Here is a 27778-nt window from a genome sequence, read left to right as displayed (position 1 = left end):
CCAATTACTCAATCACGGACGGTTCCTTCCATATCAAGCAAAAACACGTTGAAAAGAGATATAGTACAATACTATAAATTAGTATTTACATAAATTAATGATAATGCGATAAAATACAAACAACCAAAGAGACATTTTGAGTATATACATTTTTTAATTTTTTTTTATTTATTTATTAATTCTTATTTCCGGAAAACAATAACTTTATTAGGAGCTCTATATTGTAGCAGTAGCTTTGACATTGACCTTAGTTAGGGGTACTCTGAGGTCCGGCGCGTAGAGCACAGAGGTAGCCTCATAGCCTCACAGCCTGTACTGCTGTAGAGTGTAGGTCTTTAGTCGCGCTCTGACTCCGAGTGGATGTGCCGTCTGGTCGCTCCTCGTCGCCGTCCTCCTCCTCGTATCGGAACTCGCGCGGAAAAACGTGAAACTAGATATATATTTAAATGAAGTGTATCTTACTGTTATTAAGACATTTTTGTTTTTAAAAAATATACGTGTGTTTATTGTAATTAACACACATTAAACAAGAAAAAAATGGTTACTTTATTTTGCTAAAATTCAAGGTAAGTTATAAAAATATAATAAAAAAGCATTATGTTAAAATGTTATATTATACTTACCACTGATATGTTTAACTTAGATTTAATGAATTAATAAATTATAAACATATTATTGTAAAGTATAAATTAAAAGTAGTATATTATAAAATTTATTACAAACTTATATAATTGATATTGCAAAGTTGAAGAGTCCGTTTGATTGAATGCGTTAATCTCATGAACTACTAGTTCGAATTGAAACATAATTTTAGTACTGGGTATTCCATTCATAGAAGAAAGTGTAGTAGTCGCGACGCTTCGTTAATAAAAATTTAAGTAATGTAAGCAGTTAACGCCTGTATCATAAGTATATCAAATCAAAAACCTGTTTCCTTTTGTAAAATAAATGGTTGGACATTTAAGTTTTGAAATTTTATTAATTACTTAACAATCGCAAAAACTAGTGGTGTAATTATTGGTAACCTCATTAATTAAAAGGCAATCACTTGTATTACGAAAATATTCACCAAAACTTGAAATTCATTTGTGTGAAGGAATAATCACTAAGAGCTTTACTAAAAAAATATAATTAAATATTTGTTGAAAAATTCAAACCGAAAGAAATATATAATTTCTTTTATAATTTTATAATTTTTACTCTCGTCTAATTATTCGTCTGTTAAATCGTTATGTCATTGTCGACTAGAGTTTGACTTTTATAGAAAATACTATAAAATTATTACTATTAATATATAAATTGACTAGAGAATAACTGAATCGTCATTCCATTAAAATAAAAATAATAAATTTATAACTGTAATATGTTTGAGACAATACTCTATTACGTTGAAATATAAAAAGTATAATTTATAAACAATAAACAGGAAAACAATGCGCTACTGTATTATCGATACCACGTGAAAGAAAATACTAGATCTACATAAATAACTTGACTTTTATTAAACTTTACGAGGTACCCCGCGCATAGCAGGGTAGGTGGGGGGACTTGGGAACCTAGTGTTAAGATATTCCGTTCCCATTAAAACACTTGTGTTACCCATTTTGCGCTGAATTTTGGAGGCATTGTCCAGAGCAATGAAATTAAAATATTAAATATACTCGAATGGCAATCGAGCCCACCTGTCCCGCTTACAGCCACAAGCTGCCCCTGCGCCACGATCGGCTTTAATGAAAATATAATATACCTGAAACTAAACTTTGCTATAGAGATGAATAATTAATCTATAAACACCTACTTAATAAATAAAATGTGAAAGTCGATAACGTTTACTTTTTAAAGATTTTTGTGTCGAGGTTTTTTAAAATTTTTAATTTATAGTTATTGTATCTATATACCTAGCTTATTTTGAGAAATTGATAAATCGTCTTCAATAATTGTATTGAAAAAAAAAATACTTCGGTCGCATGTTTCAGGCAGTGCTATGAGCTCCTCGCTCTAAAATGCGAAGGGCTCGGCACCCGCACCGTGAACCCATGGAATGCTAAGTAGTCTCTTGTAATTTAATATCTGAATTTATACGTGTAAGTTCTTAACTAAGATATATTTTTAATAGATGAAGTACGTCATAAAACAGCGAATATTTTTTTCCAATAATTAAATGAAAGATGCTGATATAATAGGGATTAGGATTAGGGATAATGCCTGTCCCATATTAATTATATAGTAAACAAAAAAAATGACCTTTTTTTCATAAAAAAATGTGACAACAAACAATGTAATTGTAACATACCGTAAATCAAATAATTTTCAGCATGCAGCAAGTATTTATTAACAATAATACTTTTTCATGATAACATTTATAGGTCGCTGCCATTAATGGCGTCTATCGTATTGTGACAATAATGGTGCTCGTAAATAACTTGCCATAAATCTCTACATGTCGCTATTGTTGCAACCCCCCTTAATATAATAGTAAACTTGTATGACAACCGTTTTAATACGCAACTTTATTTAAGAAGTATTTATTCAATCATTATTAATCTATATATATATATATATATATATATATATATAAAATCGAAAGGTCACTCACTCATCACGAAAGCTCAGAAACAATATGTGCTAGGAATCTGAAATTTTGCATGGGCGTTACATATAGGACGTAGGTGCTCGCTAAGACGAAGAATTCTGGAGACATTGCACGTTGCACTCAACATGCAATGTCCCCAGAATTTGGTAGAATTCTGCCGATATCGAAGCTTTCGGGAACAGCCGACGATTTAAGTTGTATACATATATATATATATATTGCTTCTTTGACTGAAAATGTCAAAGTTAAACGTGAAAAATCTTCTTCTAATGCATAATTTTTTTTGTCAAACCAATCTAATGTAAGCCAATATTCTAAATAAAATGATATAGCTGTGATATATGTATATACATTTTTAATTCCTTTTCCCGCTTAATACGCTTTCCCGCTTAAAACGTGATAATAATCACTTATTATCTCCTACCTAAGGTAATATTAAAATAAAATAAAAACTATGTATCTGAGTCAGTTAAGCTAATTTAATTTTTCAATAATAAACCAGATTAGGCTTTCAAAACTTCATAGTTGAGTTTAATTATAATGTATATTCATTAACTTTTCTCATATATCTTCCATGTACGGACAACGATGAGTTACAGTTTTATTATATGTATAGCAGTGTGTCTAAAGTACAATCCTTGACGTCTTACTGGGATAATAGGCTTATGGAAATTAGGGTTTTATGGAAGTATATTTATTAGGCCTAGTCTTTAATCTACACATAAATGGTTAAAATATTTGCCTTCTAAGTAGATTAAAATTAAATTTATATGTATGCAGAGAATATTTGTGTGATAACTCACACAAATTTACATTAATTTTAGCCATAATCGCATATCATTGCCTAAAGTCCACATACTATATTTTTCAAAATGTATATCTTTTATTATCATCTACATTTTTTTATCACTTTTTACATATTCTATGACTAATTTGTTTCAATATACGATTTTTTTCAATAAATAGGTAATCGTGCACGGTAAACGCGGTTTTTCCCGCGTCAATTCCGACCCTGCGGCAATTTAGAGAAAAAAATAACCTATATATTCTAGTGATAGTCCCATAAAAATCGGTTAAATTGTACCGGAGATTAGCCCGGTAATAGAAAGACAATAATGTAGTATATGTATGGATAAAACATGTTTACTCATTAATATTTCAATGTTACAAAAATAACTAGCCCAATTAACCTTCCTAATCGTTATGTAACTTACCCTAGAGAATAAATTAACGAGTTTGTTTACAATTTTAACGGCAGTTTAAAATGTTATATTATTATTGGTAATTTTAGTAATTATAAACTATATTTCTGTAGCTTGGATGGCTTCATATCAGACATCGCCGTAACTTTCGGATGCTTACCCTCCTCTATTCAATACGATTTTACGATCCTCTATCTTCTGCTTATTTAAAAGACCATTTTTGGCTTCCTTGGTTCCGATTCTATTCTACGCCTTGAACTTTGGTCCAGGAGGAATAATTTTCTTAAATTACCTTCTTGCCATACCCAATTCTATTCAAATTCCTTTACTGTGAAATCTGCGATTCTTTGGAATGAACTTCCTTCTGAAATACAACATTCTAAATCTCTTAATATTTTTAAAAATCGTCTACAAGTTTAATAAATTTTAATTATTACAATTAACATAAATTATTCTATTATGATTAAGAATAATAGATGCATACCTATAATAATGATTCAAAAATTATAAACAAGCATTCATTCATTCATGAATAAAAATAATAATTATAAATTTAATAGACATTGATTAGTATAAATGTAAAATTAAATTAACTTATTTTAAATTACAATTTACTACAATAATATCACGAATTTTTTTGTTGGGTGTTTATTTCATGCTTAAATTTTTGAATCAGTCAAATAATTTACTATCAGTTCACTAAAGCTAATGCCTCAGACTTGAGAAAAATCGGCGCAAGAAACTCAGCGGGAAGTCTTTTAAATCATATAAAGTAATGAAACATAAAAATATACATAGATACACATATAATATATTTCATTTGTTACAGATAGATGCCTTATAAAGATGAAGTTGGACGATGAAGAGATATATTTGTTCAATGGAACTAATCAATCAACACAGTCATCCGGTTTCTCAGAGCCAGATTCCCTCAACGTCATAGTACCGTTGAGTGTGGTATATGCTGTCATCTTCATAGGCGGTGTTTTAGGAAATATAAGCACGTGCGTTGTTATTGCCCGGAATAGATCCATGCATACAGCTACTAATTTCTACCTCTTCAGCTTAGCGATATCGGACCTTCTTCTTTTGATATGTGGATTACCGCTGGAACTTCACAGATTATGGAATCCGTTCTCATATCCCCTGGGCGAATCACTGTGTATCATCGTGGGGCTAGTGTCGGAGACTTCCGCTAACGCCACAGTGCTGACAATAACCGCATTTACCGTAGAGAGATACATAGCGATATGTCGTCCGTTCATGTCGCATACGATGTCCAAGCTGTCCAGGGCTGTGCGTTATATTATAGCAATATGGGTGTGCGCGGTGTGCGCGGCTGTGCCTCAAGCGATGCAGTTTGGTATCGTGGAATACAGTGAGAAGGGTCAAACAATTAGTGCGTGCACTGTGAAAGGACACGGCGTGCATCAAGTGTTTGTGATTTCAAGTTTTGTGTTTTTTGTGGTTCCGATGTCGCTGATCACGATCCTGTATGTGTTGATTGGTGTGAAGCTGAACACGTCTCACATTCTGCATCCAGTGAAAAAGGCGTCCGTGGAGAGTGGTGACCGGCCCAACGGAACTACTCGGTATCGGAATGGTGCCTCGCAACGACGGGTTATTAGAATGTTAGGTAAATAAAACTTCGTAAAAACCAACACAGCGAATTTAAAAAACGAATCTTCATAATTATAATTTAAATAATTACAATTTTTAAAAGATTTTTATATTTCGAAATATTTGAGAGGAGAGGAGTGTCTTGACACTAGATTCTCTTTCAGTCGGCAGCTGCAAGTATAAATGACAACGGGTTGTAAATGAAAGTAGCATGGCAAGGATCGTAAAGACCACACAATCGTTTGCGTTTTCAGTTTTCTCAAACAAGTTCATATCATTTTATGCTGTACAGAATCAAATCTTGAGAGCCAAGTTATTCCCTTATTTGTTTATAATTTATTTCCAATTTCCACTTTTTTATGACTATTATTTACTTAGTATGTAACGTTCCAATAAATAATAAAAATTTAAAATAAAATAATAACAGGACATATTTATGTCAGTGCTTAAAATTACTTATTACTTAAAGTAAAAAATATTTATTTAAATTTACTTTTTGTATTATACGTTTTCGCCACTAGTTCTTATCTGTTTTTTATTTATTTTATAAATTTAATAATCATCTATATTTAAAAATAAAATAATGTACTGTGATTAAATTTGTTCTATAATAAAATATAAGGTGTTTGCAACTTCGGTCGCGTGGATTTTATGATCCTTGCTATGCCATTTGGATATATTAATCATATTTACTACACTCACCAGACTCGATGCGGTCAAACGCAATCCTACTCCATATAAAAAAAAATAAAAAAAACTGAGCCAAGTTTCTTCTAACCAGTTTCTTGGATTATTTTAAAAGCTCAAATCCCATATTTCACAAAGTGTTTCTGATATTTCCATATATTATGACAGAACATAATATGTTGTAGAGTAGCTGCTCTCCTTAAATTTCACATCAGGTATGCTATAGCTTTGACTTCATATGTAAGCAATAAATGCCTGTCACGCTGATGAAAAAATGAAGCAAGTAACTTTTTATTTTGAATAAAATTATTTGACTTTTGAACTTGCACTTGGTTAGTTATATTTTTAAGTATGTTATCTAATAGCACCATACCTTTATGATACGTGAGAAATTTAAATTCAAGATTTTAATACTATTTTCATATTCTTCAGAGACGTTCTACGGTTATTTTATTCCTTTATGGGTCATAATCAGAAAAAGTGACCATTTTGTGTCTTTTCTTGTCCCGCTACTTTGAATGCGTTTTAAAAATACAATTTTAAAGATAGCTTAAATATTTTGCCATTTAAGATAAATTTACTTATTAACTTAAAGATTTTTGTAATATTTTAAATGTATTATGGCTAATAATAGTATTTTTTGTTAGTTGCAAAAATCCTTTCAAAATGCTTCCATACAATTTTTCGTGTCCCATTCACCACTTTACTTTTTAAAAATAGATTTGTTACGAATATTTATGGTTTTATTTGATTTCAGATGTGTTTATATTACTTTACATTATGCATAATATTAAATAGAACTACTTTTATTGATATATTATTTAGTAAATAGTATATATTAGTTAAGTAAATTTGTCCCAAAATATTGTCTTTTTGTTACTCAGGGCTAGTAACGTACAATTAAATTATGAACGCAATTATTTTGAATGATATTTAATATTATTTTTTATTGTGGCACCATAATTCTTAAAGTCAATGCTGTCGTAACTACAACCAGTAGTGTTCTCGCAGCAGTTGAGGGGTTCAAATGTTTTAGAGGGAATGCGTGAAATTACATCTCAGGGTTATAAACGGCTTTTATTTTGGTAAGTATTCTATAATTTCGTTTTCTTGTTTATGTTATTTGCGTCTTTTTACAAAATCTCAAAAAAGAACTTCAGTGCTTGCACATGCAACACGTGGCTTATGAGCAAATATTTAAAAAGGTTAGAATTTCTCAGATTTTATTCTCAATTTTGTTATATTTCGTTACGTAACGGAACTGAGAAAATATGAAGCCTAGTTCATAATTACGTTACCATAGGAAGATTATGTATATAAAAAAAAATGCTGGCATATGAAAAAAATAATTAGTGACTTTTGATAACGTGAAGTAACCAAAAATAATGATTTTTAAGTTTTTTGTCTGTTTGCTTGTTTGTTTAATGTGTTTGTGCACGCTTATCTCAGAACGGCTTAACCGATTTAGTTAAAAACATTTTTTTATTCTTCCTGAAATTAGTAGTGATTTTGTAATTTTTTTTTTCTCTGGAGATAGTGCATTAATAAATATGTAGCTCAAGCGGGTGAGGCTTTTATTTAAAAACAAATAGGTTCTGTACTAGACAATATACATGAAATATTATTAAATACCTATTGATAACTATTTTTTATTTTCAGTAAGCGTCATGGCTCCTATGTCAAATGCTGATAGACAAAAAAGATATAGAGAACGTCTTAAACAGACCAATCCTATTAATGAAGATATGCGAAATAAACACTTACAAAGAATTCAACTTAATTCCCGTGATAACGACTCAAATTTTGATATATTTTAAAGTGGGTTTAATTTTATCATTAACTTTGTGATTTCTAACTAGAAATATAAGTTTATTACGTTACGAACTAGCGTTATTATATAGTTAATATTGTCACTTTGTTATGTTTTCTTACATTTATAATCTATTAATTCAACGATTGAATCTTTAAAATTTTAATTTGTGTCTCATTAAATAAAAAAAACCAATAGTTTTATTCATATAATATTCTTATTTTGTTGTGTATAATGCCTTATAACATCAGTTTCGTAACAAACATTATCAGCATTGTTACTTATCAGTTACGTTACGAATTCGAAAATGTCCACTTTTCTGATTATGACCCTTATCTGTTTTTGATAGATGGTCTAAGCGTACAGTAATCATATTTAAAATATACCTTAAACGTAATACACGTACTAGGAAATTTATGGCTCCTAAAAGTTAGCGAATTTCTTATTTTTGTTTTCATTTATTTATAACTAGCGGACGCGCGCAGCTTCGCTTCGTATTTTGGGGGTGAATTCTAATAAATCATAAAACATGTGTTCAATGAAATGTTTTTAAGTCTAAATTTCTAATTTTATAATAATCCAGATTAGATCCAGTTTGTATAGAGAAAAGATTTTTCCATACAAACTTTCAACCCCTTATTTGCACCCTTAGGGGGTGAATTCTAGAAAACGAAAACTTTAATTGAACACGTGTGAAACACGTGTTCAATTAAATACTTTTAAAAATCTAAATTTAAATTTTTATGAAAATCGATGCCGATTTAAATTTTTTTTGAAACAAACTTTCAACACCTATTTCACCCCTTTAAGGTTAAAATTTTTCAAAATCCCTTCTTAGTGGATGTCCAGATTACAAAAGTAAACATCTGTCCAAATTCCACGTTTCTACGCACAGCGGTTTCGGCTGTGCGTGCGTCTTACCTCAGTCAGTGAGGACAAGTCCTTTTATATATATGATGAGGCCATCGTGGCGCATGGGCGCAAGGGTGTTACTGTAACGTGACGGTTGTGGGTTCGATCCCACTCGAGGGAATCTACTATTATTTGAGTTCCACCACTCAATAGGCAATGCTTCGAAAAATTCATCAGAAAGTGGAAAATGGAGTGTCTTAAACACTAGGTTCCCTCTGCCTATATGCCTGTATGCGGGGTACAGTGGAAAGCTGATTTATTTTTATTTATTTATTTAAAATAGTCATCATTATATTTGTACAGTAATGTCATTTTATTTTGCATTTAATAATAATATACACTTTTAAATGAATAATTTTAATATTTTTTTCCACATATTGTACATATAATAAAATACTGCAATATTACAATAACTAATTGTAACGTTAGTAATATGGTTTACAGTGGCGGTGGCGTTATCTTTTTTCCTGTGCTGGGCACCATTCCACGTGCAAAGGCTGATAGCTATTTATGGGAAGAATTTGGAGCATCCCACCGATACGTTTTACAAGGTAAAAGCGTTTATTGGATATTTATGATCGTACTGATGATAATAAAACATATAACATAATAAACATATATGTACGTAGATTAATATATCACGTGTATATTCTATATAGACTTAGTTCAGAACTTAGACTCCAAGTAACTAAAATATATTGATTATATAAATTAAAATTTCTGTAAACTGTAAAGATAAGTCCAAATAGTTTATAAATATTCGTAGTTAAAAATAGCATAAAATACACATGTAAATTTTTACCTTCTATCTATCTGCACAATTTCCATAATATGGGGTCTAAACTTTTTTCTTTTACAAATTTAAATAAATCAAGTGGATTTATTAAGGTGTTAGAAATTAGGATAATTTAAATTTTAACATTATGTTTTTATAATATAGGTATAATTTATCATTAGACATCAAGAATTATACCAAGTCTAATTGATGATGCGTGAGTTTGATTTGCACTTTGGAAAATGTGAACCTTCAAATGTAGGCCCGTACTTATAACCTGCTCTCAATTCTGAGACCGATCTCAGTATTATAGTATCATGTCAAAAACTTCAAAATGTCTAGTACCTACTTGTTTTTTTGCTTATCCAAATGTAAGATATATAATATACATACCGCTATGAGGATAATTGAAAATCGCTTTTGGTAAAAAACGCAAGTCCAAACATTATAAATGAGATTATAGCTATAATACTAATTTATTTATTTTTTATGGATGGAAAATAATGCTGTAATTGATTAAATATATTTTAAAATGTAAAATTGAAACAAAATAAATTTAAATTTATTTTATTTACTTGATTATGAATATTCATACGTTAACTTTGTAAATTTTACTGTTTTACAGTACAATAACCTTGTTAAAAGATTTTATATGCAAAATAATGCTAAATTATTTATAAGACTTTTAATATATGTTTAATATAAAGAAGCACAAGTACGCCTACACACCTTTGGGCCTGCGCACCTCAGTAGTCCAGTACAAACTCCTTCCATTGGATATAAAAGATGGCCATTCGGCCTGTGAGTGTTCCGTAACAAACAAACAATCTGGATTGCCTTGAAGATCGTACCCAAAAGTTGGGCTATTGAATTAAATTCCTAGATTAAATTCCTTAAATTAGATTAAATTCCTTAAAAGCAGGCAACAAGGTAACGTCTTGATGGTTACTCTAGCGCTGCCAATAATTATCTTCGGCGGTAGTCAGGTTTTAACATCAGGTGACCCGCTCTATAAGACTGCTCGTACAGTTAATACCTATCTAAATTTGTATCTCTTCAAGCAGTTAATAGTAATAGTTTAAATAATTATTTAGATATTCCTTTTATTTAGAGATTACATTTTTTAATAACTGTAATAAAAGTCACTTCCGATTTTAAGATAATATTTAAGGTGGAACTGTTATGTAAAATGTTTGGGTTTCCAATAATATATATATATTAAATATTAAATAGAAGAAAGATTGTGAAGAAAATATTGCTGATTTATTAAGTGGTGGGCAACACACTAAGGTACAGTAAGGCACTTGGTACGATTAGTGACAATACCGGTGCCAGTGCAGGTCCAGTGTCAACTCTCCCCCTGAGAATTACACCTAATATCAGGCATCAACGACCACCACCAGATCGCGCACAGGCGGAAACTTATATTCCACTATACTACGTTTATTGTTTTATTTAAATAATATTTGTTTAATGTTATATCTTGTCTTCTTCACAGGTGTACATAGTGCTGACATATTTGTCGGGGGTTCTTTATTTTCTTTCAACTGCAATCAATCCGTTCCTTTACAACATCATGTCGAATAAATTCCGGAACGCTTTCAAGGTAAATTGTGGATTGTCTACTATTCTCTCTTTACCCCATTCAAATTTAAATTAAGATAATATATTTCTTTATATTGTATTCCATACATATCTATGTAATTAGAGGGCATCTAGTGTTAAGACGCTAGTTAAATTACTCAGGCGAGAAAAAGGCTTTTTAAAAATTATTTATTTAATTTTATAAACAACCTTTCTGTTTTAAAGCAAGTTGAAGACAGAGAATCTTTATTAAAATTTTATATAATTCAAAACAGTTAAATCAGCAAAATACTAAAACACTATTGTTCGATTCCGCGAGGTCCAAGTGCGGCGTCATCGGAATGTATCCTTATGCTTATGTAACTCCTCCCTCCTTAAGAGGGAAGCTGGTCCTGCAGGTTCCTGAAGCGTCCTCGCTGCTGGTTTCCTCCGGGACTCTGGGAAAATGCTCGTAGATTTTCCAAAAATAACATTTATTATAGTAGTATATAATAATCATAGATCAGCTTGAAACAGCCAGGATAATACTCTATTTCTTTATTTTCTCCTCTTCTTCTAGGGTTTGGATATTATATGCAAGTTGATGTATATAATCGAGAGGTATATATTCTAAATCCTTCTTTTAGGTAAGAGTACCCTTTGTTACCAAGTATAAGGGTTGGAATGAGGAATAACTAGGTTATATTTATCATTAGAAATGGAAGGAATTTCTAGGATGGAAATTAGGAAATGTTCTGTACTATATGCTTTCATCATAATAGACACTTTGATTTATTTATTTGAATAGGTTTAATGTTTACAAAATTAAAACTACATATATTTTTTATGAATTAATAAATTTCCTTATAATAATTAGTAGTATCTAACTACTATCGAAACTAAACCATATATAATACCATGATTAACTCTAGAAATAGTAAAAATATTTTTTTTTTGTTTTTTTTATAAGTAAATCTAACTTATATTCTATTTTATTTCTATAAACCTTATATATCCTTTAAGATGAAGTATTCTCGCATACAACAAAATAAGTTCTTTAAAATAATTATATATTATTATATATAGTATTTATTTGTATGTAAAATTATTATATATAATATTTTTCTGTATATAGAACTATTATATATAATATTTATTCGTTATTAAGTAAGTAAAAGCAAGGTTAAACATATCATTTTGTATAATAGTTTTTCTTTAATTAATAAAATGTAAATAATAATAATATAATAAAATTCCATTATGTATGGGATCTAGGGTTATTTTGGCTCTTGTGTGGAACACTAGGGACCTGATGAGGCCTTCGTAGCAATTTATAACGAACTCTATTAGAGTTAGAGTTAGGATGATTTTTTATAATCTCCGTTCTATTGTAAGGGTGCAAATTAATTATTTTATACGGACCTTTGAAATCTGGTATGGCTTCATCTCTGAGCGTCGTCTTAGCTACTTGCTCATAGACTGTTTCACCTACCTTATGTGGTTTTCTTATGTACTTCCTTAAAGATGATACAATTTTCTTCTCAGTATTATTTACTTTTACCAATATCCTAGTATTAGTTAATCTATTGTCTACTCTGTATTTCGAGCTGGGTGTTATTTTAGGGTTAAACTTTGAACTGGGCGTTATTTTAGGGTTAAACTGCCTAACTTGTCTGTCATTATCGTTATTTTTAATTAGTAAGCCTTTATTTTCGTTGTCTGGTTGGGAATGGTTAGTAGATACTAGATTATCAGGGTTGATTGTTATAATACTCATACTGTCAGTCTCAGTCTCTGACGGGATAATGTTTTGTCTGTCGTTGTCAGGCTCTATGTTATTATCGTTGTTATTACTAGATACAAGGGGTACCTGCGCTATGTTTACACTAGTTTGTGCACCTACGTCTTGGGATATACTGTCATTAATAATGTCGTCTCTATTATTATTAGAATTTACGGTTGATAATGATTCTACATTTTTGTGAGATATTTCATTCATAGGAAAGGCGTCGGCTTTTATATTTTGTTTGCCTTTTTTATATATAACATTATATGGTCGTAACTTAAATGTACCTATGTTACATATGGTTCGTCCTTCTGAATTGGTATTAATGACTTTAGTTATAAATTTTCCGTTTTTAACATTAATAATAGCAGCAGGGGATGTTAATCCCTTAGACCAAATATAGTCGTCGTAGATATAAAATCCGTCAGTATAATTTGTTTTTAACGTGATAAGTTTTTCACACTTTGGTTCTATTTTTATAAGTTTCTTATTATAGTCGAAATAAATAGGTATGTCGGCTGTCGCTGTATGTAGTATTTTATTTTTCAAATTAATATTGCTAGATAATGATTTTAATAAATCTAGACCTATAAGTCCTTTGTATTTAGGGTCGAAATCAAAAATAAGGAATTTATGAAGAGTATCACTATTAAAGATTGGGGGTAAAGGTAAATTCACTACATGATTATGCTGTGTTGTCGCATGAGCTGTTTTTATTTCAAATGGTTCATATTCTACACAATTTTGAAAAATAGAATTAAGTATAACTTCTGGTGAGACAAGGGATCTCGAAGCTCCTGTGTCAATTAAAAACTTACCTTTAAATTCGGGAATTACTATGTAGGGTAAATGATCTTTATCATGATTATTTATTTTTACTATCTCTTTACGTCTGGGTCTATGCCTAACGTAAAATCCTGCTGGTTACTTATTTCGTCATCATCGTTCATAAGTATCCTGCTCGTCTGGTATATGTATATTATCATAATAATACTCACCTGGGGTGTAGTGTTGGGAATACTCATTGAGTTGTTGCTCCTGTGGCTCGTCTGTGTAGAAGAGTTCCTCCACTGCGAACTGCGGCTTCTCTGGTTTATTTGTTGACCTCATAGTCACATCTGATATTTTTTGGGGTGGATTTATTTGCTGGTGAGGGATGTTACCTCTATGATTAATAAAAGGTCTATAATTACCTGAGGGTTGTCGGTTTTTCCATGGTAGCATTGACTGAACCCATTGTTGACGTTGTTCTGGTGTCCAGTTATTTTGTCTAGGGGTAAAATTTGAATTTACGTGCATAGGTGGATTATTTAATCTAGATTGTGAATTTGAAAATGGAATAAAGTTTCTATGATTTTCTTTAACCTTACTTTGGGGGTTTGACATTTTAAAATTATTATCAAATCTATTGTATGTGAGCTTAGCTTCTTCTTGCCTAGCTTGTACAATTGCTAGTTCTAATGTGGTAGGCCTGGCTAGACGCACACCTATTGAAATTTGAAAGTCTAATTGGTTCGTATATTGCTCTATAACCATGTTTTCATAATATTCTTTGTTACTATGTTTACCTACGGACAAAAGGGTGTCAAGTATGTCTCGAAGGCGTTTCCCAAAAGTTTCCGCGTCTTCGTTTTTATTACGTAGCGTTCGAGTTAGCTCTTGCATTAGTTGTATTTCGTTCCTAGGTTCACCTAATCTTCTAATCAAAGCGCGTTTAATCGCGTCCCACGAGTCTAGAAACTCTTCGTATGCTATTGCATCAATTGCGGCTCCACTGAGTCTGCTTTTTATCAAACACACAATAGCGGGGTGGTGTTTCGCTGCGCCCTCTATTAATTTCAATATATTATCTACTTCTCTAATATAAAAATTCAACGTTTTTGAATTACCATCGTAACGTGGCATAAAATCTGAAATTAACTTAAAACTAGAATTCTCGCAATTTTCAAAAGACATTTTATCTTTTAATCACGACTAACCTATTTAACAAAATAATTCAAACAAATAAAATATTTCAATTCAATATAATATTTATTAAAATAATATTTTATTATTTCATTTAATTATTTATTCATTATTTCATTTAATTATTTATTCATTATTTCATTTCATTTATTTATTATTTCATTTCATTTATTATTTCATTTATTTATTATTTCATTTCATTTATTATTTCATTTATTTCTCATAAACTTATTCAATAATAGTAAATGCCTATCGCGATTTGAGCTATATAGACAGATACAAAAATACGGAAGGAAATATAGCATAGGAACTTGGATAACAAAAGTACTCACCAAAGAAACCTCTGCATCTCCAACCGGGACTCAACTGCTTGGCAGAACCTCCGATGCTTAGGTGCTCCGCCGGTCTCGCCGTCGTAGATTCTTCTTAATAGATCGCGGTAATAACGATAGAAACCGTTCGCGGGCTTTAAGAGTTTGATTAAAGCCAAACACGCCGCGATCCTACCGACTGCGCCAGTTAAATTACTCAGGCGAGAAAAAGGCTTTTTAAAAATTATTTATTTAATTTTATAAACAACCTTTCTGTTTTAAAGCAAGTTGAAGACAGAGAATCTTTATTAAAATTTTATATAATTCAAAACAGTTAAATCAGCAAAATACTAAAACACTATTGTTCGATTCCGCGAGGTCCAAGTGCGGCGTCATCGGAATGTATCCTTATGCTTATGTAACTCGCTTCGTGTCTTATTTTTCGCCAAATTGTGGAGGCCGCGCTTATTTCGACACCAGGGCCAAGAAAATCGATATAATAAATATTTAATTTCCTCGTATGGGAATTGAACCCACCACCTGTGCCCCTAGGTCACGACTGGCCTCAAATAAGATAACAATGTGGTATTATATTCTGTTATGTATTGTGTATTATAATTAGTTTTAGTTGCAAATGAAAATGATTACGTGTAATTTATGAGTATAGCACCTATGTGTTAATACTTTAATAGTAATTTCCTTTAATATTCATGATATAATTATTATATTTAGATAAATGTATGCGTGTAATTCACACAAACACGTGTACTTAGTTTGTTACTTTTTTATTGTTATACTTTATTTATTATAGCTTTATGCTATAGCAGAGTAGGCCGAGGGAACGTAGTGTTAAGACACTCCGTTCTCCACTTTCTGTCGAATTCAGGAGACTTTGCGTGTTGAGTGGCTTCAACAAGTGGCCTCAAAAGAACTCAACGCCGCGCTTAAGATAAACTACTACTTGTTTTAAGTATATAATAACATGCCAAAGCTTATACTTACGTATACGATTATAAGAAGGTAGGTTGCTTGACTAATGGGTACTTTGGGTAACCTTAATATCCAGGTTTATGGTATAATTTTTATATTTGTTATATTTAAAAATTAAAATAATTATAATGTCTCGTTAACTACATTACATGTTTGACTCATGCGCCATTAAATCACGAGGAATTTTCTCCCAACATGAACGAAAACCGTATAATAAATACTTGTTATTCAGTCTGGCCTACTTATATTGTCTAGTGGTATTTATTGGACTCGACGTTGCCATTCAATTCCAACTAAATAGAACTTAGGAAAAAATATTAAATATATTTTTTTTTGTATAGACTTTCAATTTTAGAGTTAGGTGTAATATTGTATGTGTATTTGATTCTATAAAGGCAAAATTAGTATGAGGTTATTTATATCTGTAGAGTTTTTGTCGCCAATATTGTATGATTTGGGACTATTTATGTTTATTATATATGTTTTTTCTTTTTTTTATGTTTTTGTTTTGTTTATTTTTATATTATAAATGCGCAAAAACTAAGTCGCGCGAGCAAGTGAAGCCCGACGCTAGTAGTGTGTTTCAATAAATTTATGAGTTAGTTAAAATTATTTTCCCATGTAGTAAAACATTATCGAGGTAGAGACATCATTCATTGCTAAAATGTTTACCCAATCTGTAGATATAAAAATAGGCCTCTTATTGTAAATTTATTCTATTTTGAAACTAATAAAAATTTAAGATTTTTTTTTAAGTTTATTTAACTTACTCTCTCTCTTAAAAGTTATAATATAATAGGAGAGAAGGTCTTTCATAAATAATATTTAAAAAATATAATTATAATATTTACACCTGTTAAATCTTGAAATGAAAATCTTTTCGACAAAGTTGTTAAGATTAGATCTGTAATTTAGGGAAACGCGTCGTTGTATCCAATTTAACGGTTGTTTATCGCATTTTCCGTAGGTAGTACTCGCTTGTATGAATACTGCGTGATTACAATGAGAATAAGATAAGTACAGCTATAAGTGAGTCATTATTGGAGATTGATATTATATTATATAAAACCTGACAAAACATGGTAATGAAGCCTACTTCTTTACCATGCTTTGTCAGGTTTTTCTTTGTAAGAAAATTGTTGATATCAATCGTTCGCACGATAGTAAACGCGACAGGGCGTGGGTTCTATTTCCACTCGAGAAAATGAAATATTTAATATTTTCATTTTCCTCGCTCTGGTAATGAGGTAAAGCGCGGCGTTGAGTTCCGCCACTCAACACGCAATGCCTGTAGCACTAACATAAGTTTCTTTATAGGTTAATACCTACCCGGTTAATTCATGGATAAGTTTTGATTGCCTCTTAAGATGGCGAATTAAGGTAATGAACCTTTATTAAAATTTTAATCCACAGTTCACAGTGTGGGTTTATTTCTTGGAACATAAAATCTTATATCCAATATATATGTATATTCTCTCGTCGCATCAGCATCTTATTGCGCGAGGCACCTTTCACTCCTAGGAGCAAAGGTCACCCATAAATCTGAACTATTTTTGGTAGAAAGTCGACTAGGACTGACTTTTGCCACGTAAAATTTTATGCAGCATTTCACGCATTGGTTGCTTGATGAAAACATTTCTTACAAAACAAATCTATGTTGTTGCATATTTGTATTTAATATTGACTTAAATTAAAACCTAGATCTTATTAGGATTAATATAGTCAGTTTATATGTCAATGGACACATTTTATTATTTAATATAATTTAGCCTGACTGCTACGATTCTACATCAGGTGTGATAGTCTTCAAAATGAAATATAGCCTATATTCTGTCCAGATCTAATAGCTACACACCAGAAAAAAATCATTAAAATCGGTCCAGTAGTTCAGAAGAGAAAATAAGACAAACAGACAAAAAATTAAAAAGTAAGATTCATATTATAATAAATATTTTAAACTCCTCTACATTGTTTTTTGCAAATAATAATAATAAAATTTATTAGGAACAAAAATACAAGGTAGCATATAAACATAGAATACGTTGACAACTGCTAAAGTTAAAAACAATTATCAAAAATATATTGCAGACAAATATAGATGTAATAAAGTAAAACAGTAAAAAATGCGTTTGTACGTTGAATATATTTGCATTCCATCCATCCATCCATCAGCCTTTCAAAGTCCACTGCTGGACCTATGTCCAGCAGTGGACGAGAATTAGGGGATTAGCCCTATGCCTATGCCTCCCCTAATTTTCGCCACTCCGCCCGGTCCTGCGCCCTTTGAATCCAGCGGATTCCCTCTGTCTTCTTAAGGTCGTCGGTCCACCTGGTTGGAGGGCGGCCTGTGCTCCTTTTGCCAGACGGGAAAAATAATATTTGCATTAAACAAATATTATTTTTCCTTCATTTTATGACCTAACATTTAATATTTGATTAAAATTTTAAACTCGTGGTAATTTCTAAGTTGATCTAATTGTATTTAGGTATTTCAATTGTAACGAAAAAAAAAACTATAATTTAAGAGAAATTCTTTTGCTTTTTATGAATTGAACTTAGGTTAAGCACTCTATGACAACGGATATTTTTAAGTGCAATGTTTATTCGCTATAATGCCACGATAAGTATAAAGTCGTTTAAATGTTTTTCAATAACTCAGTTCCTTTAGATATATCAGAGGTATTAGACCGAGCTTATTAGTTTTTACGGAAAAAATACCTGTTATATGTTTTTATAAATATATATTAATTATACACACAGATAAATAGAGTAAAATAATAATTTGTATGTCCCTCACGTGAGAGGTAGGAGTTTTGGACGCAAAAAACTACACCTTCCACTTTGGGGCACGTGATAGTATAATTATAGTATAATCAAAAAAAGCTATAATTGTAGCGTTAAATAATAATATAAATATAGTGGTTTTACATAAAAACATATTATTCTACTACAATTTTTAGGGTACCGTACGTAAAAGTATCAGTATCACCGAAAATACTAAATTATAAATGTATTAAATTTAATATGAAATTAGGAATATGGTCGCAATTTAAAATTTGTTAGCTTTTATAACTTGTAGTTGATCTACAATCACGAAATTGGTACAAAGCCGTTTCTCGTAAATTCCGACTCGCACTGGTTTTTTATAAAAATAATATTAAAGTCCGAGTTACGGACCTTGTGGTAGTTGAATCCAGTTTAGTTCGTTTATTAGAAGTTATAGCTTTTAGCTGGCTTAATCGCCTCTAAATCCAGTCGTGGCGCAGAAGAATTCGGACGCTTGGTCTGACTGGATAGGTTGTGGATTTGATTCCCCTCCGTGGAAATTGAATATTTAATATTTTCATTTCCTCGTCAGCAAAGCGCTGCGTTGAGTTCCGTAACTCATAACGACATGCCTCCAGAATACGGCGAAAAGTGGCACACGGAAGTGTCTTGATGGCAACGGAATGTCTTAATGCTCGGTTCCCATATTCCCTTTGCCTTTGCTATGTGCAGAATACAGCGTGAAGCTAAAAAAATCCTCTAAAAATACATAATACTATGTCCGATTAAACAGAAAGTAGATATTTAAGATACTAAAATATAATAACATGATTCTCTTCTTTAGATGACGCTGTCAATGTGCTGTAGCAGAGACGGTCCACGGCTCGAGAGGACGTATAGTGCACTGCTAGCTTCACAACGACAAAGGGCAGCTAACAGAGTGGTGCAAAGACAGAGGCAAGCAGGTCATCCGAGACTCCTGTGCCGGTTGTCCACTGCCTCCTCACTAGGCGACGCTCCGCCGCGAGCGCAGGTGAGGTCAGACAACACAGATTAATTTACATGCTTGGGAAATGGATGCGGTAATACTTGGTAATAATTTTTGTTTGGTTTCTTCTTGTGTGTTTATTTATTTATCTTGTGTGTCTATTTATTTACCATATTATGGTTTAAGACATTTATTTCTCATAAGAATAAATTCACTTACATGAGACAGTAGTACAATAATAATTTGACGGGTACATTGCACTAAGTTAGTCATTAAATATTTAAAAGTCTTTATGATAAAAACACTAAAGCATTAAAGTATATTCCCCCTTTCAATAGGTAATAATTAAAAAACAATGACGGGGGGCATAAATTACTAAAAAATTATGAATCTATTATTTTAATTTTTGATGTCTATCTGTTTTTACACGCACATCTTCTGAACTGCTGGAACTATTTGAATGATTTTTTTTATTATGCAGTTATTAGATGTTGGCACGATACGTATAAAAAATAAGCTAATTTGAAAGGATATAGGATTTTTTGAAGACTTCCACATCTGATGTAGAACTGTAGTGGTCCAGCTAAACTATAAGAAGGCAATATTGTCACAGTGACGATACGAATACGAAATATCAGGCCAATCTACACTCAGACGGGTCATAAAAAATATGTAATAATTCTTAAGCATATTTTTATTTTTTTTGCTGTTGCTGTTTATAGATTATAAATAATCATAAACATTCTGTTGTATCTGTAAAAACTCGATTAACACATTGAATTGTTTTTTTTAGTGACTTGAATATATTATTACAAAATATACGGCGAATCTTGTTTTGATTCAGTTGCAATTTGTTACATTTCATTTAATTGATTTTTTAAAAACTTTTATATCATATCTTTCATTTGGTGGAACAGTGTAATTTTTAACTATTTTTTTTAAAAACAAATGTAATAATATGTCGATGAATGTATAATTTATTTAAATATTTTAAATGTGCGTCTTGCAATATTTTAAACTAACACTAGTAAATTACATAAAAGAAGATTTAAAAAAAATATATTTTTTTGTAAATATATATGTTTTTATAAGTGTAAGAGCGAAAATGTACCCACGAGACATATGTGGGTTGTTAGGGTTAAAAAAAACACATGGAAATAAGAGAAAATGTGAAAATAAATATTATATGAATAATTTCCTACTCTATTCCCTTTCTGTTTAGCTTCACTATATAATGATCCTGTCTATATGTAAATATTATATATATATAAAATATAAATAATGACAACATATAAAGAGATATTTCAAACTGGTTTTTTGTCTCTTCCGTAGACTACATGTATAAAAACAAAATAAAATGTCTAGTAATTTTTAACGTTCAAAAAATGGCCAATGATTTCATACTACGAGAATATTATGTTGCTATTTGTTGTTACTTTTCTTATTTTCAAAACAATATTTATTTTAATTTATGCACCAATGCGCAGGGGCACAAATTATGACTGTAAACACAACAGGTTGTAGATTCGATTCCCACTCAAGGAAATAAAATACATAATATTTTATTTTCTTCCCTTTTTTGTCGAGGCAAAGCACGGGGTTTAGTTCCGCCGCTCAACACGCAATGCCTCCAGAATTCGGCAGAAAATGGGGAACGGAATCTCCACTTTTACTCGCATTTTGTATAACCAACACTAGTACAGTTTTTAAATATAAAATTTAACATATTTTTACATATGTTTAAAATAAAACACGAAATAAACGCTTAATACTTAATATGTACATATTTATTTCGGTCTAGAAAAGTGTAATTGTAGTTTAGGAGTGTTTACTGCCAAGGACGTTCATTGAGTACATAATATACATGTATTTATGCAAAATATCCAGAGGCCACTGTGGGACTGCGTTCAATTGAAATGACCTAAATGTGGTTGTGGGTAACTTGGTGAAAGGAATTATTATTTTCATTTTGCACTGGATTATCTCTGTTTATCCCGCTAAATGCGGGATAGAGGGTGAAATTGAAAGAATATCACATAAGATGTATCTTTTTTTGTTTAAAACTTTATTTGATTTCCGGACGTTTTTCCATTTTTAATTTTCGGACTTTTTTGCAGTTAAGTAGTTCTACTTGTATTTAATGTTTATACTAAAATGTATGCATACATTATGCATAAAATGTATGCATACAATTAAAACTAAACATATACTTTAAACCACGAAATATGCTAAGCATATCTGTATACAAAGATAAAAAATTACATGTATTAAGTTTAATTACATATTAAGTTTAAATTAAAATAAAAAAAAACATTCCATGCCATTTAAAGTAGCTAATATTATACTATATAAGAGATATGTATTTGTTCGAGTGTGTGTGTGTTTTTTTTTGTATTAATTACTTGTATACTACTATTTCATCATACTCTATCCTATTTCATGGATTATTTTTACCCGACTACGGCGAAGTAAAAGGGAGGGTTATGATTTTGGACGGTATGTATGTTAATCTGTTTCCCTGTAGCTTCTAGAATAAATAAATAAATCAGCTTCACGTTCAGCACACAGCAGAGTGGGCAGAGGGAACCTAGTGTTAAAACATTCCGTTCCCCATTTTTGCGTCGACATAGCGCCTGTAGCGTTTACACGCTTGTGCCTCTACGCCACGACTGGCCTCGACTTAATCTACTTAATAGATAATAAATAATGCTAATGTGACTTCTGCAATAAAAAAGAATGAATAGATAATTAAATAATAAAAATTATATTTAAGTGTTGTTTGTTAACTGAACTGTCCTTTGTTCATAATATGACCGATTCAGGTTTCTATATATTTAATTCGAATTAAGATAAATGACGTACTAGTCACCTGTACCTACCAACTTTATTCTGCACATGGCAGGGTAGGTACAGGGAGCCTGGGAACCTAACTGAAAACTTCCTCCTTTTTAGAAGTCGGCTTAAAACATATTTTCACTCCGAAAATGGATCATCAAATGTGTTCTTAAATTTTCTAGGTCAGGAAATATAATACATTAAGTAAAAGGGTAGCTATACAAGTAACTGCGTATTTGCCCTGAAATTCTAGACACCTACAATATTGATGATATAACGTTTGGTTTTAGATTGTCATATTTGTTTTATACTATTAGTGTTTTTTGGTCCGTATCTTTTTCAACTTTCTCAAAGATATCAGCTAAAATTTCCGTCGTGGTGCCGGGGCACAAGCGTGTGACTGCAACGCGACGGTTGTGGGTTCTATCCCCACTCGTAGGAATGGATTATTATTATTTTTTTCAATTTTATCAAATAATTCATTAAATATTTATTTTAATTTATATTTTTATTTTTCGTTTTGGTGTCGAGGCAAATTGAGTTCCACCACTCTGCTGTGTGCGAGATACAGCGTGAAGCTGAATTATTTTTTATTTATCACTTCTTGTTCAGGTCAATCGTCTTCAATTCTTAAAATAAGTTGATTCCAAAAAAAAATAATAATTCCAAAAAATAATAATGGCGACCGTACATATAAGTATACATGTTTTAGGTATGTGCCCCGCGAAGGCAATTAACCCTTAACTGCTCGCATGGGGTCAAAGCACTTTCGAATATCAAAAAAATGCACTTGCAACGGTTGGAACCTCCCCGCACGCCTGCTAGTCTCTTAATATGTGCTAAAGAACATACTTTAGTACCTTTTAGGCCGCTGCAGGTGAAGGCTAAGCCTCTGCTCTCTTGAGCCGTGACCCCGTGCGAGTACTTACGTAACTTTTTTGAGAAAGGTAAGCTTTTTATATTCTATTGTTTTTAATTAGATATTGATATAACTTTGAATGAAATATTATAGTGAATGATAATTTCTATCGTTTTACTGGTTTAGAATTTTTTTTTTGTATTTTTCGTACAAATATGTTATTTACATAGGTCTTTTTTTATTCCTCAGTTATCAAACATTCTTGCGACAACTTGCAACGGAACTTGTTGAAAGTCATGAAAAACGTCGAACCACGCGGCTATTGGAAGTACATGGTTTGGAAACTCCACCTGCTCCACCTACCACTAAACGTGGGCGGTGCTGGGCGTGGGCGTGGGCGTGGGCATGGGCGTGGGCGTGGGCGGTGCGGTGCATGAAAAAGAGTGACTTAAAAGTATCCACAAAATGCAGTTAAGGCAAAAAGTTTTTGTGTAATGAGCACTTCATTGTTTACAGCCAAAACTACAATAACGATGATTGCCATAGTTCCTAAATATTCATGAAATTTTAATGCATGATCTCATGTTGTGCCAAAAATGTTCCTTATTGTAGAAGTTTATATTTTAGTTATTTTTATGCATTAGAAGATTTTATTTTAAGTTGTGGTTTTTATGTCTTATAGATTAAATAAAGTACTTTCATAATTACTATTCGCTTGTTTCATTAAAAAAAAGGAATCATCAAATTTTATCCATACAAATTGGGGTCACCACGGACCCCGTGCGAGCAGTTGAGCGATTTTCTTCGTGCGAGCAGTTAAGGGTTAAAGGCACCTTGCGGTTTTGCATAATATTTTTCTTATTTTTTATTTTATTTTTAACTTTTAGCTTAAGGTGCAGTGGGGTTTTCAAATATTAAAATACTAGCGGACGCGCGCAGCTTCGTTTGCCTATTTAAGGGTGAATTCTAATAACCCATGAAACATGTGTTCAATGAAATATTTTTAAGTCTAAATTTCAAATTTTATAATAATCGGTGGCGTTTTAAATATTTTTCCATACAAACTTTCAACCCCTTATTTGCACCCTTAGGGGGTAAATTCTAGAAAACTATACAACATGTGTTTAATTATATATGTTTAAGAGACTGAATTTCAAATTTTATGAAAATTTATGAATATTTGCACCCCTACGGGTTCTCTCTAGGGAGGGAATAATAAGAGGGGAGAATTCTAGAAAACGATGAAACACGTGTTCAATTAAATACCTTTAAAAATCTAAATTTCAAATTTTATAAAAATCGGTGCCGATTTAAAATTTTTTCCATAAAAACTTTGAACCGCTATTTCACCTCTTTAGGGTTAAAATTTTTCAAAATCCCTTCTTAGTGGATGTCCAGATTACGAAAGTAAAGTTTTGTCTAAATTTAACGTTTCTACGCACAGCGGTTAAGGCTGTGCGTGCGTCTTACCTCAGTCAGTGAGGACAAGTCCTTTTATAAATATTGTTAGAAACTATTGGAAATATTAAATAAAGTGGGAAAGGTAATGAATTAAAACAAGGCTTCAAATAATTATTAAACAACCAAAGGGATTTATCTAGCAGTCTATAACAATATCTGGTTCTAAAGAACCCATCGGGCAGAGTGACGTTAGCGATCCTCTTCTTTCGGTCGTCGTTGACAGCCCATAAAAGTGCCAGCCAGTAATTAGAGTCGTTCTTATATAACCTCTATGGTCATTATTCGATTATTTCTAACAATATAGATTAACAAGACAGCGTCATTTCTAATATTATTCTGAAGAAAATATTAATAAATTGAGCTTTATAATTTACTGAAAGTCAGGTACTATTTTTCGCATCTTAGTTACCTAATAACTACCCAAGCAACCACCACCCAAGTTCCATATTCCATAATAAAACTTACCTGCGTTTGGTGAATACGCATAGAAACTTTTAGTCTTTATAAAATTACAAAGGTCTGGCTTGGTTCGGCTCTGGCGTTATAAGCTTTTACTAACAAATATTACAATTTAGTTCTAAAGTACTAAATAATAAATATTGTTATGTAGTAGAGTACTTTAGAACTAAATAGCATTTATAATTTTCAAGTAACATTTACTCATTATTAGTTGTTTGTTTTGGTCTACTTTACATATTATAAAAAAAATATTAAAACTAAATTATGTTCAGAAACTAATAATAAACTAAAATTATTAAACTGTACTAAAATTAGTACTACAAGTACTAGTACTACTAGTAGTAGTACTAGTACTAAAATTATAAAAAAACTCCAACAAATGATCATCAATTTTGAAAATCTGCTGTTAAAAATTTTGATATATTAATGTGGTGTCAATAATAAATAAAATATTTTTCATCAATTTGCAGTCGTATCACCGACAAAACCTCTCCATCGTAGCTGAGGCACCAAATGCAAATTGGCTTTGGAAGCAACGACTCGTTGAGGGATCGGACTCCTTCACTTCGCCGCGGAGCATATCGAATTCCAGTTTACATGAAGTAGATCAAGAACTGAGTGGTGAAGAACTAGCGACGTATTTGTATCAGGTTAATTGTAACATTGGAGGACATACCTGAGATACACCAGTTTAGAGCATCCGGATGAGAGCTCTAGACTGAATAAAGAATATAGAAAGAAATCGGGATATTGTTTTAGAACATCGTCCCAGCCATTGACCCACCATTGATAGATTTCGTCATTTATTACGATTAAACTTCCAAAGATTGTTTCTTCTTAATGAAAATTAACTTGACTATTTGTAACTTTCATTTGTATTTTCAGAGACTGTTGCTTTCATTAAATTTGTTTTGCTGAGATTTATTCGTGGTTCGTGTTCGTATTAAGTACATGTAGGTGTTAAAGACAATTAGTCCACGAAATGTATTATTATAATAATGGATGTTTGCGATTGTGATTGTTATTGTTATTAGATTTAATTGTGAATATAGTAAAATCTCTAAACGCGGAATGCCTCCAGAATTCGGAAAGTGGGTTGCGTAGTGTTTTAACACTAAGCCTCTGCCTGCACTGACGGCGTGAAGTTGAAAAAAAAAGAAATTTTGTGTTATAACACCGTGTTATATTAACATTTAATGGGTACATTCATTGAAACTATATTTTTTTTCTATTTTCGTCATTGATGCCTATTATTATATAATATTATATAATAAATTGAATGTATATATGTAGTTAGAAATAAGGAATGATGTGAATATAAGAGTGATATCTAGGGGCTTATAATTATTAGGCTAAACCATAATGTTTTTTTAAAATATATGATTGTTTGTTATATAATTAAATAAACAGTACTGGTTATGTAAAAAAAAGCTTGAGGCATATATTGTTAACATAAAATTTAAAAATTATTTTGAATAAAATGTGGGCGAAAAAAGTGTAATATAAAATAAATAATTTGAAAGAAGGAAAAGTTATTATGAAACTAATGGAAATGTGAATAAATGAATCTGATCCTGGTCCATCCGTGATCCATTACTGTTTAAAAAATCCAAACTGTTGATAATAAATAAGTGATGTGATATTATTTATAAGTATATTTTGTTGGTTTTTCGTTACTTATATCATATTGTTAAAAGTAACAATTATTAAAATATGTATAATCGGGTTATTATTGGTGAATAAAAAATAAAAATGTATATATTCATACCATTTAAAAGGTTTTTTTAATCAACTCTGCCATTACAATTATCAGTGATTTAATATACAATAAGTGTATAGTTTATTTTACACGTATAGTTTATTATTTTTTTTCTAAATGTCTAAGCATATAAAATATGTATTTTGAATCAATCAAAGCCGCGGCTTGTCTTATTACCAGAGAGACAAATTGAAGTTAATTTATTCCCTCAAGAGGGAATCGAATTCACAACCGTCGCGCGTTCATTCAGATGCTGCTCTACTGAGTTTCGCCACCCTATCACTAATATTTATATTGTGATCTAATACAATGTCTTCATCTGTCCTTATATATTTCCAGTTCAGTTATGTTGTATAATGGGAATAAACGAAAAAGAAAAATATATTTTTTATTGAAAATTATTCCAGTCAATATATTTTTAGTAGTTGCTTATTAGT

General features: G+C 31.1%; 1 protein-coding gene across 2 annotated transcripts; it reads left to right on the top strand.

Annotated features, from left to right (window-relative positions):
* Positions 1-317: 317 nt before the first annotated feature.
* On the top strand, positions 318-27778 carry LOC146528883 (pyrokinin-1 receptor-like). 2 transcript variants are annotated; one of them, XM_085203960.1, is made up of 6 exons: positions 318-566; positions 4625-5431; positions 9269-9375; positions 11098-11205; positions 19825-20018; positions 26053-26222. In XM_085203960.1, the coding sequence occupies exons 2-6, from the start codon at positions 4642-4644 to the stop codon at positions 26081-26083; spliced, it is 1230 nt and encodes a 409-aa protein (XP_085060086.1). In that variant the 5' UTR covers positions 318-566; positions 4625-4641; the 3' UTR covers positions 26084-26222. The 2 variants fall into 2 exon arrangements, with proteins under 2 accessions (XP_085060086.1, XP_085060085.1); XM_085203959.1 differs by having other exon boundaries at positions 319-566; positions 19825-20013; positions 26053-27778.

Source organism: Heliconius melpomene, chromosome 19 (assembly GCF_056956725.1).
Source record: "Heliconius melpomene rosina isolate 202511_hmr_F chromosome 19, ASM5695672v1, whole genome shotgun sequence".
NCBI classification, from domain to species: domain Eukaryota; kingdom Metazoa; phylum Arthropoda; class Insecta; order Lepidoptera; family Nymphalidae; genus Heliconius; species Heliconius melpomene.
This window is presented reverse-complemented; position numbering and strand designations above follow the sequence as displayed.